Source organism: Lonchura striata, chromosome 2 (genome assembly GCF_046129695.1).
Source record: "Lonchura striata isolate bLonStr1 chromosome 2, bLonStr1.mat, whole genome shotgun sequence".
NCBI classification, from domain to species: Eukaryota; Metazoa; Chordata; class Aves; order Passeriformes; family Estrildidae; genus Lonchura; species Lonchura striata.
Window position 1 is genome coordinate 71,534,535 of NC_134604.1, and position 19,195 is coordinate 71,553,729.

The window sequence follows — 19,195 nt, forward strand, 5'->3', positions numbered from 1 at the left end:
CAATTCCGGATATTTCCAAGACAGAACCTGGGAATGCCCTGATCTTATCAGTAGAATAGGTCTCTGACTCACTTTACTCATATTAAGTCACCCACTTCACAAAGCTAAGACTCTTCTGAGCTTATAACTGACTTACAAAAGTACATTTCCAGAAAGAGGTGGCAGCTCCATAATCATGTAGGCTTGCAAATTCTGTGTGTCTCTTGTACGTAAGCTTTTAGGTAAGTGCTCTCTTGGAAGGTTCTCTCTACATCTGTATGCAAACCAAAGCAGAATGCTGCTGACACATGCTGTCTGTAGACTGCTTCAGTATATTGCTAATCCTCAGCTTTGTCTGCTACAGCATCAGACAGTTGCTGTTTGGACATTTTCTGTTGAGGCTGTCTAGATGTACAGAACCACTGCATATTTTGAGTTGGAAAGGACCCTCAAGGATCATCGAGTCCAAATCTTCATTAAACAGCCCATATGGGGATTAAAAACCCACAAGCTTGATGTTATTAGAATCATGCTCTAAAACTGAGCAAAATCAAGGTTGTTTTTTCCCCACAAAGCTTGACTATAGGAAATGTTACAGTATACCTTCAGAATGTAGTGCTTATTTTTTGCTTCCTCACAGATGTTTTTCAGAGACTGTGCAACAAACTGCTGGATATATCCAGTGTTTGAAAGAAGTATTGACTGCTTCTTGGGGAATGTAGCCTGGGGGAAGAACTTGTAATGAGGTTGCGGAGGTGTATGTGCTAACTACACAAATGTAGCAATCCATTGTTTTGCACTGTTGATAATACTAGCATAGAAACATGATGCTCCTATGCAGATACTTGGAAACATTGTGAGACTTGCACACCTACCAAATTCTTCTTTTGAAGAAAGCCTTTGTATTTCTCACCTGCATATGCAGGACTTAGTTTTACACAGTACATATCATGCTCTATGCAGAAGTGCTGAAGAAAGGTCTTGATTCTGTGCATACAATAGTGGAACAACAACACAGACTGGGAATGTTTACCACAGGCTTGCACCCTGATGCTGATGTTAAAATCTGTTTTGCAGATCAAGGGAATGTGACTGATTTCTTTATTTATACCTATAACTGCTTTTTCTATATTCATTACATTTTTATTTCTACCTCAGAGGTTGTTAAAGATAAAATGCCAGTTTAACCAAATGTCTGACACAAACACCAGCACTGGCCAGACGCCCAGTGCTTGATGTCTTGTTTACACAGTGCATGGTGATGCTTCCCAGCTTATATTTGTGTCTACTCTTATTCTTGCTGCACTGCCACCTCCTTGAAACCATTATGTTTTCCAGTCATTTTCATTGTCTTTCACTGCCCTCCAGATTAATTTTCAATCCTGAGTGTAGCTAAATAAAGGATGTGATACATGTCCTGGGTGGATAGCATGTGCTTCTGCAAAACTTTGGTTGTATTCATAATAGGGGGGTAAAAAAAAGGAGTGGTTCCACATCAGTAGTTAGAACTATTCCTCTTGCCTATACTAAGGAGGCAGACCAGGTCTGAGTTTTTTTCAAAGATTAAGCTAGACCTATGTACTGAAAAATGAGGAACAAATCAAGCTCAGACAGCACTTTTTTCTTTGAGGGGTTTAATGACCTGGTAGCAATCAAATTACTCTGTGAAAGAGTTTGTAAGAGACTCTTGAATAGTGACTGGCTTCAGCCTATTGTGTGCTCAGTAGTCCAGATTGTGTTGTGCAAATTGCTTCCTTTTGTAAACTCTGCAGCTCTCTCACCTGCAAGTCTCTGCTTGTGTGCTGCTGCTGAGCATAATGATCTTAAATAACCAATGTCTGAAGTTTCACTCTTTCCACATGCGGAGGGCATGTGGACTGCTGCTAGAACACCACTGTGAATAAGCTTGTTATACACACTGAAAGACTGCATGCTTCTCTCCAGTAAAGAATTGGCCTTTTTTGAAAGATGCTTCAGTTCTGCAACAGTCATTCAGGAAGTTACAACCAGTGGCTGAAATTGGGTAGTCAGAAGAGGTAAATGCTCCCTGGGGATCATGCAGAATAATCATACATAATTCAAAAAATCCTCCAGGTTTTAGAGCTGCTGGTTTAGGAAGATGTAAGTGAAGCAAACTTAGATTTTCTGATCCACAGAACACACAAAGACTTAAGCTGCTGCTGCTCTTTTAGCATCAGAATAAGTTCTTGGGAATTCCTTGTAGAGAATTATTTTGTTTAAATATGTAATTTCAAAAAAGTCATAGGAATTCAAGTTACAAAAATCAGTTGGGCAGGTGGGGAACACTGCAGTGTACTCTGAGTCAGAAAGAGTTACTATTGCTTCAACAAGAAGCTTAGGAATAAGCAGCAACTGGAGTATTTTGCTAGGCTGGATTTCAGTGGATCGCAAAACCCAACATATCCCTACTGCAGGTGGAAGAGGGACTGTTGCACAAATTGTCAGTAAATAAGTAATAAAATGGACAGTAAAAAGGAAACTGAACTTAAATGGCAGTTTAGAGAGCTGGACTCTGCTTGTCACTTCCTTACTGTAGAATTATCTAATGGCAGCTAGCACTTTTGAAAATGCTGTGTATATCTGCCTGACTAATGTAGATGCTTGGGCTTTCCCTAAGCTTTTTGCACATATTAATGGAATTTAAAAGCCATACATCTTGCCTACAACAGATCAGTTAAGTGCTAGCATCTTAGCCAAGATACCGCTCTTTAAGTATAAAGTTTAGAATTTAAAAGCTAATTTGAACCCAGCTTTCCAGTTTCTTCCTTTGTTTTCTCAAGCACTGGTTCAATTTCAGGTGTTATACTAAAGATATGCCCTACAAACTGCTCTGTATTGAAGGAAATTGGGGAAAAGAAAAACTGTACTGATTCGTTATCAGATCTCTTTTAAATGAAGAAAATTGTGCAAAGAATGGCAATTTATTTTTTATGGTTTTGGCTGAAACTACATCTAATGGTAATTGATATGTTCTGAAGTCAGAAAGATTTTTGATTAATAAGCCATTACTTTATATCTCAGGAGTATCCTGAGCTTTTCAGACCTTTGTGAATGGTTTCATCATACAGAATATTCACATAAATCTTATTTGTGATGGAAACAACTAGCAAAGAAGGAAATTGGTGTAGTCATGCTGACTAAGCTGAGCAACCACTTGAAAGTGATCCAGTCACAATCTGAATTCCAATACATTTATGCTTCAGTAGAAGATTTCATGGCTTGGAAGTTAGTAGTGGGCTTTTGCATATTTCTTCATTCTCTTGGAGAACAGGGGCTAAAGCTCTGATGTGCTTTGGAAATTGGCACATGCAAGAGCACATTTGCACACCAGCCATTTTGTTCTTAGCAAAGCCTGTGCTGTTTTCAACCACCCTGTATTAACATAATACTAGTGTTTAATAAATTGTCTTTCTTTGCGCAAAGCTTTGCCGCAGGAAAGCTGCAGAGAATTGTCCAAAGGTAAAATCCAATATTGCTATCATTATTTAAATGTGGTTCGTACTACAATTTTTCTAGTCCCGTCATTCATGGCAGGTATTTACATCATCACGGAAGGAAAGAGACTAGTAATCTGTTGCCTATAAATATAAACCATGTACAGAGAAATGGATATATCTATGTGCACTTGATCTTAATTGAAATGTGTTTTAGCTTAAAAAAGAAAGTCAGACGTAGATAAATGGGTGTACTGAATACGCTAATGGAAAAAGTAATGGCAGTAATGCTAAGTAAATAGCTGAGTAAAAATAGCCTCTCTGCTTTCATAATGTTGTTAAAGGTCAACTGCTTGAAAGTGCTGTGATTTTGAGGATATAGAGCTGGAATAGTATTATTACAAATCCCATTGGCCTTTTGAAAGCCTGAAAATAGTTTGGGGTGGAATTGACAATCTGATATGGGTGGGAATTGGTTTCTTTATGGTGGTTATACTGAAATTGTTGTTTTCCACATAGATTTCTGGTGATCGACTTCTACCTGGTCAGATATGACAAGTTTGTTTTGCTAGGTACATGCTTGTTGCTTAAACATTAGAGGTGATCAAAAATTGAAGATCTATCCTATGTCTTGTTTAGGACTTGTTCATGACACCCATTTACCTTTTATGTTCATGATACCAGTTAAGAATTAGATTCAGTATTACTACCTTGTGGCAGGAATTGCACTTTTTTTCCCCTTCAGAGGAAGTGACTTTGGACATATTTTCCCCATGTCTCTTTGGCTGAGACTGCACAGTTAACATTTTCTTGTATAGAAGATGTTTTGCCTTGCCTCCTGCTGTGCATTTGAAAACCACGGATGAACAAGTGCGCTCACAGTAGTAAACATGGGGGAAGGGATACCAATGAGATTTAAATGCTGTAGTTTTCCAGTTTAACATGACGTGAAAGGAATAGCTGCTGCTTTTCTTCCTTGGCAAAAACGGAGGTGAATGACCTATAGCAGTCTGGGTGTGGCAGGAAATGTTCAGTGACAATAGTGCCTTAGTTGCTGGGAAGTGTTAACATATTAATCTCTTTCTCTCTTTCTCCCCAGAATGAATTGCCAGATACCCATGCAAAGTTCCACGTACTATTCCTTTTCTTTGTGGCAGCCATGTTCTTCATCAGTATACTGTCACTCTTCAGCTACCACTGCTGGCTAGTTGGCAAAAACAGATCAACTATAGGTGAGTTCATTGGGGTATGAAACTTTTCCTGGTCCAGAAAAATGACAATTCAGTGAGAATGTGAGGCCTACATGATCACATATAAATTGATTTTTTCAATACTGTGCAGTAAAAAGCATATTTGGTGGAAGTAATTAAAGGTGAAACAAATGGGAAGATGAAGCCTGTGGGGGATCCTCTGCTGGAGTCAATCATTCAGATTCATGATAACTGTTCATTTCTTTAGTTTGTATTTTTGAGCCCTCTGCGGTATCATGCATTTTTGTTGTGATTTTAAAGTGTGATGCAACCCAATTGCTACTTGCCACTCTGTTCTAATACTTTAAGTATCTGGGTATCCCCTACCAAGTCGGAGGCTCTGCTGTACATGAACATGTACTACATTTTGAACTAGATACAAACCAGTATTCTTAAATCCTGCGAAAGAAAGCTGACCTTATTATAAAGTGGCTTGTAAAAGAGTGATAAAATTTAAAACACTGATGCACATTTTCCAGATAATAAAAGATTCCCATAATTTTATGCCTAAACATTTTAAATGGCATTGATCAGCATAAACAAGCTATGTGCATTTAATTAAAGTATTCGAAGCTCTTGCTAGGAAACACTTGAGAGTGGTTTTTGCAGTGTATGGGGAGACAGAGACTGAAGAGTATTTGTACAACTGAGTAAGTCAAAATCTTATATCTTTCATTGGAATTTAAATTTCTAATCTCAAAAATAAGTGGGTTGATTAAAAGTAAAATAATTTTCAGCTAGAATTTTTTTGCTAGAATTTTTTGATTGGTTAATAGGAGAGTTATTTTTCTTTTGACATATGTACAGGTAAGGAATACTCACCGTTTCTTTTTAGCTTTGAAAACTTCAACATATTCCTTACCCAAAAGTCAATGGTCATAATTGGCAACACAGTTCTTTATCTGCTTTCTGGATCATGATCTTACAAGACAAGATATTGAGATGGAGGGAGAGCAGTAAGTCCTCTCAGTACTTGGCCAATGGTGTAACTGGACTGAATGGCAAAATTATGGTGGTTTGCTATAATTCATAATGTGTCTGTTTTTAACGTAATAGATTTCATCTTCCTCTGATAGTATGGAATGCTCTTAGTTCAGCTTCCTAACTTGGCAGATGTGGAAAAACCTCTTCTGTATGGGCTTAGGTTCAGCAGTGCTTATGGTAAATTACTCCTAAAAGGGAAAATCATCTGCTCAAAAAAGGCTGAAGAGAGAGCAAATCACCAAGGAATAAGAGATGGATGTGGTTATCTTTGGCATGCTGATGGTACTTAGCTTTATCTCAGTCTTTGTTAAATGTAAAGAGAGAAAGTTGACGAGGTGACAGTTCTCCTTACCTGATTTTCTTATTTTTCACTAACCCTGTGATTTTTTTTTTCTCTGTTTACTTGAGATTTTGAATTTTTTTTTCCCCTATAATATATACATCAAGATCACCTCACCTTGCCCAAAAATGGCTCCATAGCAAGAGAAGTTTGGGGTTGTTTCTTCATGTTCCCTGATTCCTTACTGGTTTAAGGAATTACATGTTTTTATTTTACAGAAACATTCCGTGCACCCACATTTCGAAACGGTCCTGATAAAAATGGCTTTTCTCTTGGATGCAGCAAAAATCTAAGGGAGGTTTTTGGAGATGAAAAGAAGTATTGGTTACTTCCTATCTTTACCAGGTATTCAGTCTAAACAGTAATGAATTAGAGAATTGATTCCATGACTTCCACCATGCTTCCCTTTCTACTAAAAAATAAAACACAGCTGAAAAGCCAACTTGTATATCCAGTACAGTAAATACTGGTGCAGGGAAAATATGCAAGAGAAAACTATCAAACTCTGTACAGGGTTTTCATTCAAAGACAGGGACATTCCTGACAGGGAGCTTCTAAATGCAGAAGTTTGGAAAGCTTTGAGAAGTGTATTGCAAAAATTGTGCACCTTTTGGTGGTAGTTTCAGTGATTATAGAGCAGAAATCAGCAGCTCAGAGGAGATCAAACAGTTGCATCATAACATCAGCAAAAAAACACCCTCTCTTGCCACTGGAAAAACTTGACAGCTTTCCTTTTGCTGTAGATGACACTTTAGGATTTAAAGGCTAAGAAAGTGCATGTAAATAAGAAACAGAGGAGGAAAAAAATATCTGATATGATGAAAAATGCTGGAATTAAAATGTCAGCTGAGCCAGTATTAGGGAGTTGCAGACAAGACTGATGAAGCAAGACTGACGTGCTGTCCATTCCAACCACTACCAGATTTCAGAAGAATGAAGTAGGAATTGTGTTTCAACACTGCTCTTGGGGGGCTATGTATCAGGTAAAAATGTTGCTGAACCTGCTTGCGAAGCTGAGGTCTGGTATGACCTCAGAGCAGCAGAGGTAATACCAGCAGCTTTAGTTGACTCAGCTGTTTGCTCAACTACCATGTGATTAAAGACTGAAGCTCCACTGTAGATGGCTCAATCTGTTTTGCTGATTGCATTTTATCCTGATAAACTTTAAAAGAAGGCTTAACTAATTTCAAAGTTATGGGTGAAGGGGAAAACATGACCACCAGAATGTTATTTATTATACAGCTTCTGAGGTTGTAAATACCAGAGAGTCTTACCATGTGTGCATGCTGGTTTGGGGGAAGATTAGGGCTACAGTCTACTGAAATACATCTGTGTTTCTGAAATCCACAGACTTGTGCTTGTGCACAGCAATCCATACTCACTGGTAAAGTGTGAATCAATTGAGTTCCAAGATTTAATTAACTGATCATCTGATTTAGTGGTAGAACTTGCTAAATTCTGGAGTTTAGCACTGTGCTCAGCTAATTGATTTGACCCTGTAGCCTTTGCCTCTTCCATGGGTCCTTGTTTCAGTTCACTTAAGTCTGCTACCAACAGTGATTAGAGTCTTTGTTTCTCACTTAGTTTGGGTGATGGATGTAATTTCCCAACTCGCTTGGTGATTATGGATCCAGAGCAACTTACAGTCTCAAGCCAAAATGAACCTGCCAAAAGGTAACTATAGCACTTAAATACTGATTTTACACTGTTTTGTACTTATCTTGAGAAAAAATCTGTTTCAAAGTTAGTTTTTTAATTCTTTATGCTTCTTATCATCTTCAGAGTAAGTTTGTAAGTCTTCAGTGAAGGACAGAATTGATTAAGACTAAAAACTTTACTGTGTCTTGGTTTAGTGTAACAGAGGATAAGGCTCTAAGGAAGCAGTAATAGAGAAAAGTAAGGGAGCTTACTGGCTCTTAACAACAATCAAAGAAGCCCTAGGGAAGACTGAAAAATTGTCCATGGGAAAAAAAAGTGGTTTATTTGCTTGGTTTGGGTTTTTGTTTTTTTTTTTTTGTGAAAGACAAGGTATTATTTGTATTTCATCTCCTGAAGCATGCTTAAACAAGTAATGCTGAGACAGTTTGCAAGAGAAGTAGATCTCTCATGCTGGGATTTTTAGCTCATTGCTTTTTATCTTTCCCAAATTTGCTTGTTTTGTATCTTTAATGTACTTTTAAAGTGACAAGAGTCTGTGTGCAGTTTCTGGGGGTGTTTATATTTGCCACTTTAGAAGTTTTCTGCATAGTTTAATGAATTTGTAAGCTGAAGGTTGTTGCCAACAGCAGTCACCTGAGTCACCAGATATTAGAGGATTCAAAGGCAATACAGAGAAGAAGTTGCTTCCAGTGCAACATAACCTGTGGAATTTACACAAGAACAGGACCCTTGTGCAAAGTATCTTTTTACATTCAGAAGATTGTTCGGAAGAAGGCCCTGGCATTTGCATGGGATAAGATGGCATTTGGTTGCTCTTCCAGATGGAATTGCGTAGGTTTTCTTTTTAGATGTGTGGCAGTCTTATTGTCAGGGTGCCATTTCTTGTGTATCAATCCATGGGTTTTTTCCATTAGAAGTGAGTGGCCTGTGTCAGGTCGGGGTTTATTTTAGACTGATGACTGGAACAAGCCTGTAGAGGAATTAGGGTTCAGGGCAGATGGCCATTTCCAGTTTGCACTGTAGGGTTTTTTGTTATCAGCTTTGCTTTTAAGTGACTTCACTATTCTAGAAATGTCTGAAGCAGCTATTGGTATTACAGAATTCCTGTTGACTTTGCTTACTTTTCAGCTCTGTAGCCAATCAGTCCTTTCCTACTCGACCACTCAGTGAATCACAAAATCGGTTGCTATCTGGTGATTGTCAGTGGGTGGAAACTGGTCCTGAAGAGGAAAATGTGAAATCAGGTAGTGGTTTTGTTTGTGGTTCGGTTTTCCTTTTTTTTTTTTTTGTTTTTTTTTTTTGTTTTGTTGTTGTTGTTATTTTTTAATTTTTTGCACCTAAAAAGAAAGTCCTTAGGAATTGGCTGGAATGATAGAGACGAAAATGTGTTTCATGGTATCAAGTCAGAATGTTTAGAACTTAAGGATAACTTGCATCCCATGTTCTGCTCTAGAATTTGTTATTGTGTTAAGGTAGTGAGTGTATGGTAGAGGGATAGGTAATTCCACTTTTGCACTTCAGTTCTGAGACTTGGGATCTTTTATGTTTAGTAAGGGGGAGGAAAATATTTTTGTAAAAGTAAGCACAACACTGCCAATGTGCTTTCTGGTTTGAAATCTTTGCTATTTGTTATGCAAATCTGCAAAAACACATAATTGAGATTCTCTCACATTCTAGGTGCAAAAAAGCATATTATAGTTTCATTGGAAAGCTGATCTCAGCTAATTACTAACCAATCATCTCAATGAGAAACAGGTAAGACTAACATAATTGATTGCTATTTCTGTACATGTATGAATAAAATTAACATCTCAAAGTCAAAAATCAACTAGTCACAGAATGCAGAGGAGTCCGCTGATGTTAGATGAGTAATAGCAAAGTCTAAACAAAATTCAGAATGGCTGTTGAGAAGACAAGAATGGGAGCAATGCTGTAGTGCAGGAAACATGGGTTGGCTAGGCCTGGGATGAGTCAGATGAATCATGTAATTTAGATTAAAGTGGGTAGTGCTGGATTTGTTACCTGACCAGGGAAAATAATCTGATGTTAAATGCAATTCTGAGATGAAACACTGTCTTGAGGAGGAGCTCCTTAAATGTCTTTTTCTTAATCATATATTGGTGGGCCATGTTCTGCTCTTTAGGAAGGTGCATGTGCATGAGGAAGGAAGGCCAGTAAGTGAATACAGGTCTCTGCATACAGACTGCTCTGTCACATTTGGAATTGACAATGATTTTCTGGAATGCTTCTTGCATTAAAGTGCCCTGTGTGCACTTTGCATTTAGGAAATACAGTGCATTCTGATGCCTATGTGAAAGTTCTCTTGGTGTATTTCCAGGGACTAAATTAGACTTCTTTTATGTTGACTTTCTACTGTAGTGAGCTTATAAGTTACCATTAAGTTTTTCTGTTTGGAAGAGAAACAAATCTTATTTGGTCAACTAACAGCTGTAAAAGCTATAGCTGAGTCATTACCCCCTCCCTCTCCTCCCTATTTTTTTTTTTTTCAGTTGTTGTGGGTTTTTTGGTGGGAGGGATGTTTTTGCAAGTAATTCACATTTTTTTCAGAAATAAAACACTACATTTGAATTTGGTAAGTAGTTTTAGGATTACTTTTATTTCCTTTCCTTTTATTTTTTTAAGGAGCCTTCTGACCTAAAATTATAGTTTTGGGAGGGGGTTAGTTTGTTTTCAAGGAAAAAAAATCTTTCTAAAAGGTCTTTGTGGGTGATGGTGTGATGCTTTGGCTCATGTTGGTCAGACTGCTCAGTGTAAACTCATACAAGACCAAGATTAGACTAAGTAGTTATAACTGCTGAAAAACCTACTCAACCATGAGAACTCACCAATGATAAGTTTCCCCTTTCCAACTCTTCTAAATGCTGTATAAATGTGCAAAAGAATATCCTAAGCAAGGGGTTCCTTTCAGTCTCCAGCTATATAAAACCTAATCTGATCTAAATAGGTTACAAAGGATTTTCTGTTCTTCATGGAGAGGAATAGAAGTTTCTGAGAGCAGCTCATCCCAGCAGCCTTTGATAGGGTATTATAGAAAGGTCTTAATCTTTCTTTCCACTGACCTAGAGAGGGAGCATAGATGACTGTTTTAAGCTAGACAGTTATTTGGTAATATTTTGAGATCAATTTATTTTCTATCTTGCTCACTTCCTAAAATGAGGCCAGATTTAATAAAGGAAGAATCTGTACTTTGTGTTGCACTTTCCCAACCTACACTAGTTTTAAAAGTTGTATAAATAAAAGGGCACAATTGCACCCAATTAAAAAGCATTTGGATATGTGTTACCTTAAATCAACTCAGTAACACAATGTTGAAACCATTCTGAGTTCAGTTGGATTTGATCATGGTTTAGGCCAAGATGGTTAATCCCAATCCTGCATTTCTAAGCAACTGTACAGTAGCTGTGAGATCCAGGATCTGTTCAATGCACTTCCATAAAATGATGTAGCAAGCCAATAGTTGTATTTTTGAATATTGGGCCCGTAACACAGCAGAAGCAAAGTCATGGCTTATTCTAGTGTATAAAGCTTGATTTGCAGAAGAAGGCCAGTCCCCCAGCCTCACCTAGGTAAATACCATTTTTGTCTTCACATCTATCAATTTAATTAAAAAATTGAATTGCTAGTCAGGGATCCAGGATGATTTAGATGCAGATCAGTGCTGATGGATTGATGTTCTTAGCACTGATAAGCTTCTAAAACATAAAAAGATCAAAACCCCACACCTCCCAGAAGCTGTTTCTGAGTTGAAGTTGCCTTAACTACTTACCTTAATGAGAAGTCTGTAAATCATATTACCCAGATGCATTTGTGTAATGCAATATGATGTGTTTCTTCAAAGCTAATTGAATAATTCCATTAATTACCTTTTTTTTGTTTCATTAGGTTTCTGCAACACATTTTGAGCTTGAATATTACTTAATTTTGTTTGGAAGAAGTTGAGCAGGAAAAAATGGAACATGAACTTTTTAGGAAGAGACAAGAAATTCAAGTTTCTGCACAGTACAATGGATTCTTGTAAGCACTATTGCAGAGCAGGGAAGTTAAGACAGATGCCTTAAGATGCTTAATGTGCATTTATGCAACACTGAATTATATACTGCTACCAAAGGGCCAGATCCAGAAGTGCCCTGCTTGGATGCACAAGGTCCAGAGTGGGAACTATGCATTTCTTTTATGCTGCAGTGGTGGGGGTATATTGCAGTGACTCTTACCTCCTCACGGGCAAACGTCATACCTTAGGCACTGCAGAAGGCACTTCCATAGCAGGTCTCCAGAGTACAGAAGAAAAGGAAGAAAAAAAAAGAGTCAGCCTAGAGCATGGTCAGCAAGTCTGAAGTGGGAATATACATAGTTCAGATGCCAGGTGATGGGGAAGAGACTGGATGGTGTCTTCTCCTCTCTCCCTGTTAACCAATCTACCCCATGATCACAGCTCTCCAAGTCTTTTGGGACTGAGGGTACTTTCTACTAGCTGTGCTTTGGAGCAAGGTAATGCCAACAACATAAAAACCTTTAACTTGGGTGTTGCTTTTTTGCTATAGGATTGAGCTTCCTGATAATTTTAACTTGATTTATTTAACCATACCAAGGACAGAGCTCAAAAAAGAAAACTTGTGTTTTAGTTGAAAAAAACATGGATTATTACTTTCCAACGATTGTCAGTCAGCATGCAAGGAAAAGGCAGTCCAAAAAGGAATTAACAGTTCTTACATTTTCTGCTACTGTTTGCTGTGTTCTGTGTAAAGCAGCAACAAAATGGTAAAGTACCCCTGAGAAAAACCATACTGCAGTTGTGTGTTTCTAGAAAACAGAACCAGCAAAGTACTGTTTTTTCCATGGGACTCTTGATGGTTTATAAATACTGTTTTATACTTCTGTTTTATCTTTTTAATAAAGGAACAAGGTTTTATTGGTTCTAAAGTACAAATATCAGGTACTTACAAGAAGGTTAGTGTTACATCATAGATCTGTGTTAGCACACTGAAAAATTGCATCCTTTAGTCTCCCACTTTCAAGTCCAGTTTCAATGATGCTGAAATTGCTAAAGACCGATGTCTTTGTGCAGCAATGCTTACAAAAGGTGAAATGTGTTCCCTGTGTGAGGATTCAAGTCCATCCCATTCTTAGCTCAAGACCTACAGCAAATAACATGGGGGTTTTTTTCCTCACTTCTCTACAGAGAAGACTGCTAACTCATCTTTGGGTGGTATTGGAATTTTGCACCAGGAAAAAGTGACAAATACTATTTTTCTGTCTGTGAGATTTCTGATGTTCAGCTGCTGATGATTACAAATAGACATGAGTCCTTTTGATACATACTGAAGGTAGTAGTGAAATTGATGATTTAGTCCAAAAGAACCTGTATGGTTTGTCTCCCAGACTGATTGCTACTTGAGTTAAATATGTTTATGATGGAAATACTAAGGTATCGAGTATGTAAGGTTTAAAATAAGTATTTTTTTGTCTTTGGATATAATAAATTTTTCTTAAATATTAATCTTCTGGAACAAGAACTCTTTGAGAACCTATGATTTCACTGTTGGATATTCTTGCGACAGAAGGAATGGTCCAAACTTGCATGTTTTATAAAAGTTGCAGAATGTTTCTTCAAACCTTGTATAAGAAATTTTGCATTTGCTAATTCCAAAATTTACAAAAGCATTTGCTACACATTGATCGGAAAGGTTTAGCTTTTTCTTCTCTAAATGTTAATTGAGAAGTGCCCATTTTAACACAAGCTCTCAGCAGTATTGTACCAGCAAAATTTCTTGGGGAGGATAACAGAGAAGAAAGACTGCATGTTCAAATGGCTTGTTCTGAATACCAAAATTTGCAGCCCCAAACACTGGTGGAACTGTCATGGAGGGTCTGGGATATCATCTGGCTTTTACTGCATCCATGTATTATAGCTGAAATAACACGTCCATGCACAGATATCATCCAGCAGAACTATAAGCAAAATGTATGTATCCTGTAGGCCAACATCAGGAGAACTTGTTTGATTTGTTTAGTCAGGATAGTGAATCTACAGGAAAAAACTGCAAGTAAACAGACTGTGCTATCTCCATGTGCATTTTCTAACAAGTGCAGCTGTTCTGAAACCACTTATTTGTATATCTGATGGACATTTTTGTGGGTTTTCATGAGGAACTGACATTTCTGACATGTTTATGCAGATCACAGGAATATTTTGTCCTAGGTTTTAATTCATATTTGAGGTGAGAAAAGGAGCAGTGGTTTTAGGATAATCCTGAGGCCAGAGTTACTGTTGGTGTAAAAGCAGGCATTACTGAAAGTCACTTTGACAACCAGGAAACATAGTAAAATGATTGAAAGATGATTCTCCCACATTTATGACCCACAATCACTTTTGGTTTTTTCCTCCTGGGGAACTGGGGACTAAGAGAAACCCCAGGTTGATTTAAAGGAATTAAGTTCTCTAAGGGAATTGTACTGCTGAACTCCAAGGGCATGCCAGTAAGTGAAGTTAGGTTTTCCTGGCACGCCTGGGCTTTGGGGGAGGTATCATGGCTAAGGCAGCCAGGATAACATCCTCTGCCTTTGGATTCTGTCCTGAGCACTCCCTAGGCTGTGCTGTGCCAGCAAGTCCATGGGGGAGCAGGATGGCTCTTTGGCTGCTGGGCTGAAGCAGCCATGTGTCCCTGCCAGCAGAGGCAGGGGCTGAAGGAAGGGGGTACTTTTGCCCCATGGTCAGATCAGAAGGGGGATGGATCCTGAGAAAGCAAATATTTAGGGTGTTGGGCCGTATTGTAAATGCTGGTTTTGTGGTTTAGCCTATTTTTTATCAGGGAGTCTTGAAAATACTTAGGTTGTCATGAAAAATAGCAGCCCTTAAGCTTTTAGATCCATTAAAGTAATGACTACTACAAGCCATACGTAGTAGTTATTGTAGGATAGTTGACATTGGCTGCAGTTAGAAACTGCTTTCTTGTTTCTTTCTGCTTTTTTCTTTAAAAAAAAATCTACATACACTCAAAAAATAATTTTAAAAAGGCTTTAAATTCCCAGTGAGAGAACAGAAGCCTGATGTAGGGGAGGATTTCATTTTTTCTGAAATGTCTTGAAACAAACCTGTCCCTGTGAATATGAGGCAGGAAAATCCACAAATAGAAATTACTTCAAACTGCACAATACTGTTTTTTTTTTCTTATTGTTACTTACTCACAGAGTGTACAAGACACACATCATTGCTGTGCCTACCAAAGGCGTAATATGGGAGGAGGGCAGGAAGAGGAATAGGTTTCTGCCATTAATTGACTTCCTACAGTATTATTTTGATACTGTATTGATACAAGTCAGATGTGATTAGAAACCTCCATTTAAAATAATCAGAGGGTTACTTAGAGGAAGTTTGGGCACTTCTATTTTTAGTGAATAGAAATCACAGTAATATTTTTATTAAAGCTGCCTCTCAAGTGTGGAATTTGCAAGTACCAAGCTATTTTTGGTATTCTGTTTTTACAAACTGGTCCTGTTCTCCAGAGTGCTGAATACTCAGTTTTCAGGTACTGTTTCTTTCCTTTAGTCTTGTGTGGTTCTCTATTAATTATAAATCGTCTTTTGGGTTGGGATGAATTTCAGTACCATTGACTATGTACACAAAGACTTCATGATCTAACCGAAGTATGGTCCAGTTGTGGCTAAGCAGAGCCCCAAGAGGACAAAAACTGCAGTGGTTGCAGCAGTATTAATGTCTGGTAGATTTACTAAGATGTGCTGGTTCCAACACAGATTGACCAAATCTGCCTGGATCTGGAGCACCAACTGACCAGACTTTTATTTAAAAGTTGGGTAACAGCAAAACCACAACAGCTTTGAGTTTCATAGCATATGTTCTCCAAGGGGGAGAGTGTATGTTCTGACTGGGGGATTTGGGTGTGCATTTAGAGAGGCTCCAAACAGCAGTTGCTTTTAGCTCACAAATACATCTTTTTGCAGTACCTAAAAAACAGCAATGCGTGCAACTTCAGAGGCTCTTCTATCCCTAAATGGCACCAAAGAGAGCAGCTGCACATGAAGTGATTTAGTACTGAACACGTTTGTTACACTCATTTCTATTCATTTATTTTGTATATAGAGCTTTTTATACACATTTTTCTTAATTATGTAGCTGTTGTGAAACATCATGAAGCTATGAGTAGTTTTTCATGTGGATTAAACAGGTGTTTGGTCATTTGTTTTCTAAAGCCTTTACTTGAATTTGTTTCCATTAGGTAGTGAAGTCTGGTAATGTTTACAGATCACTTTCTTCGGTTTTGGGAGCTTTCCGTATCTTTCTTCCTACCCCCTGCCCTAAGAAACGGAGCTTAACAGTCAAGTAGATGTGTCAGAGATGAAGAATTTGTATTACTTTGTCACCAAAGCATTGGGAGTGACATGCTGATTCCCTTCCGTTTACACTGCTTAGCTGACAACTTAAAGACACTGAAGCATGGTCCTCTGTGATTTCTCCTGTCCCTTATCCTGTTATCAGCTTTATTATGGGAAACTTAAATCTTCCGAAATGGGAATTTACAATCATGAAGCTATCCCAGAGAGGGGCAGCATTCCTGCTGTTAAGTCTGTTCCGCTTTTAACTTAGATGAATGAAACATCCCTGGGTTATCTCTGAAGTTCCTTTCGTATTTTCCAGCAAGGGTCATCAACATTTGCACTAATCACAATGTCTCAGCTGTTTTATTGCCACAAGGTTATTTTTAATTGTGCTGCCTAAACTTTGAATGAGCTGTATTTAAGTTTGGGATGATGTGTAAGATACCTGTAATAATGACGCACTTATTGTATTTTTTTGTATGTTACAGATAGGACTCATCCTATGCACAGAGAAAACGTTGCCATTTATAGTTTAATACTTGAAGTAACTTTTTGAAATGGGCTTTTATAAATGAATTAAATACAAAATCACATTGCTTTGCTTGGAAGTTCCTTCATGTTTTAATTGTATTTGCAATTTCCCCATATGTATACTTTTCCATAAAGTTCTCTTAAGCCATTTACAACCAATGAAAGTGCATTCAAGATTTTGTACATCAGTGTTCAGACCTGTTCATACTTCTCTGAAGTATAATCTGTGTTTAATAAAAAAGTACCATTTTAAGCCTCTTTTCCAAAGTTATATGAATAGACTTGACACTTGAATTCATCAGTGAATGCAACATCAACTTAATAAAAGTATGTGAAAGAATCTGGAAAGTGATCAGCTGTAGCATCTGTGTTATTAGATCACCAAGGAAAACTGCCTACGTGGGAAACACTGCACCATTGCTCTGGTTTTTACACTCCAGCTACAACAAACCTAAGATTACACTCACTCTTGACACATCTTCCAGGTCATTGGGTCTTGTGGGGAAATAAAAAGCCTGACTTGTGGCTAAATCTTATTCCTCCAGGACACTAAACCTGACTTAGAAATCAACTGCTCAAACAGGAATCGGCCGTGTTCCTTTTAGGTCAGGAATAATCTGTGTAAGAGAGCTGTAACACCCAAGTTGGCACTGACATGACAATGACACTGGAAGTTAAGATCAACAGTTCTTTCCAGAAAGTTTTTTTAAAAATTGAACATTTATAACATTCCATGAATTCCAGCCTCATACCCCTGTCTCTACAGTCCTAGTTCCCCTTGGTCCTTGCATGCCTGATGGCAAGTGTGATAGTCATGTCTCAAGTACCTGGTGTACACAGAACAATCCCTGAGGAAGGGAGAGTGACTGGCCCAAGCCATGTGGCCAGTACCAGCAGATGAGCCTTTTCAACACAGCAGGAGTGTTCTCCAGGCTTTCAGAAGGCAATCACTGAAGCTATAAACTTGGTTATCTATAAATCATCACCACTGCACCTGGTAATTTGCTGTTTAAGCCCTGAAGGAAAGAGGGTGGGCAGATGGTAGAGAGGCATACAAAGAACTTCCCTAACAAAGCAATAGTAATGAAACATACGCTGTTTCAGAGAACTACTTTTAATGTAGTATTTTGTACACCAAAGCAACATCTTATTTGTCACCCACCATAATTATGGTGAAATACCATAACAGGTATGAGAGCAGATCCCAGGGTAGTGCACAACACCTGCCAAATATAAATATGCTGTATTATTCAACATGTCCACTTCTTTGTCACATTTAAGTGGTTTAAATGATCGCTGATGTATCTGTGCTCAGGAAACTTGGCTTGTTTCAGGCTTTTGAAAGCTTCCCACTTGGCACGTCTCTCTTCAGTGTTGTGTTTGTATTCCTGTTCCTGTGTCAGGTAAGGCTGGCTGAGCCAATATTCATTCTCTGCTTCAATTTCCAACCTTCGGATCATTGCTTGCTTCATTGAAATGGTAACCTGTCTTGGTCGCCTGTACTTCCCAATCCATTGTTTCCCAGGAATTCTCTTCCGCAGTAATACTGTTGTTAAAAACATTTTGCCTTAAAACATAAACAGAAATATAAAATACTCATTACCTTAGGGACAAAAATAAAACTTTGACAAGAAAGATGAAAAGCTCTGCATTCACTCCACTGCCTTTCAGCTGGCTGGTTTGAAGGTTTAAGCTCAGAGCCGGGTACTCACAAACCATCACACACAGCAGGCAGCACAAGGCCAGACACACTGGAAACTTAACAATCAGAAAAAGGGAGTTGAGAATTATGTAACTTATGAATTTATTCAGTTATCCTTACACTGCAATTAAAGCATATCCTCCCTAAATTATTTAGGAAAAAACCAATCACAGATATTCAAGAATGAAGGGTTCACTTCCCTCATGCCTTCTTCAAATAGCTGTGTTGTCAAAACAGTATTCCAGCTCTGTCTTCTCGATCCAAATCTGGCCTTTCCTCAGCATGAGGTTTTGGACTACAGTCTCTCCGTAAACTGATTAGTATGTAATTACCTAGTCTGTATCCTGGCCGAGGGAAATCTGGTTGCTAGGGAGAAGCAATATCCTGAATTAGACCAAGTGGCGTAAGCGGAAAGCACCAACAGACCCTGACACAACACGCTGGGTGTAAGGGGCAGGAAGACCGAATGACGTTTAAACTTCACAGAAATGCTCTTTGTTCATCAGTCCCACACCCGCTAATGCCCAGGGCTTCACATTACAGCGAATTTCATCAGCTTTAGAGAATCACTGAATACGCGGAGTTGGAAGGGACCCACAAGGATCATCGAGTCCCCCTGGCCCTGCACACGACATCCTCAGGAACCACGCCACGTACCTGAGAGTTGTCCAAACCCTTCATGAACCGTCAGCTTTGCTGCCGTGACAAGTCACCTAAGCACTTCCAGCACGGCACACACCGGCACTGCCGCTAGCAGAAGCCACCCCACCCCGTTCCCACGGTGCACGCCGGTGTCCCACTCTCCGGCCCGACTGAGAAGCGGATCCGCGGCGGCTCCGCCGCGCCAGGGCCCCTCCCGGCCCCCCGCGCCGGCACGCGGGAGCGGCCAAGATGGCGGCGGCGGGCGGGGCGCGGCTCTCGCGAGAGGCGGCGGCGGGCG

General features: G+C 38.8%; 2 protein-coding genes across 4 annotated transcripts in view; one reads left to right on the forward strand and one right to left on the reverse strand.

Annotated features, from left to right (window-relative positions):
* ZDHHC20 (zDHHC palmitoyltransferase 20) overlaps positions 1-16,901 on the forward strand; it is a 49,593-nt gene extending 32,692 nt beyond the window's left edge. For 2 of the 3 annotated variants that reach the window (XM_021539978.3, XM_021539981.3), the window contains exons 8-13: positions 4,534-4,666; positions 6,227-6,353; positions 7,593-7,682; positions 8,796-8,911; positions 9,345-9,422; positions 11,571-16,901. In XM_021539978.3, the coding sequence (XP_021395653.1) occupies positions 4,534-4,666; positions 6,227-6,353; positions 7,593-7,682; positions 8,796-8,911; positions 9,345-9,382 (504 nt within the window). In that variant the 3' untranslated portion in view covers positions 9,383-9,422; positions 11,571-16,901. The remainder of the gene's footprint in view (positions 1-4,533; positions 4,667-6,226; positions 6,354-7,592; positions 7,683-8,795; positions 8,912-9,344; positions 9,423-11,570) is intronic. The other variant, XM_021539980.3, reaches the window with a different exon arrangement.
* Positions 16,902-17,651: 750 nt separating this feature from the next.
* Positions 17,652-19,164, reverse strand: MRPL57 (mitochondrial ribosomal protein L57). Its single transcript, XM_021539982.2, has 2 exons — positions 18,913-19,164; positions 17,652-18,120 (listed from the first exon to the last, which is right to left on the reverse strand). The coding sequence occupies exon 2, from the start codon at positions 18,113-18,115 to the stop codon at positions 17,804-17,806; it is 312 nt and encodes a 103-aa protein (XP_021395657.1). The 5' UTR covers positions 18,116-18,120; positions 18,913-19,164; the 3' UTR covers positions 17,652-17,803.
* Between the last annotated feature and the right edge of the window lie 31 nt (positions 19,165-19,195).

What these genes read in the sequence shown, in the direction of transcription:
- MRPL57 (XM_021539982.2), bottom strand. Translation starts at nt 18,115, where the DNA reads ATGTTTTTAACAACAGTATTACTGCGGAAGAGAATTCCTGGGAAACAA.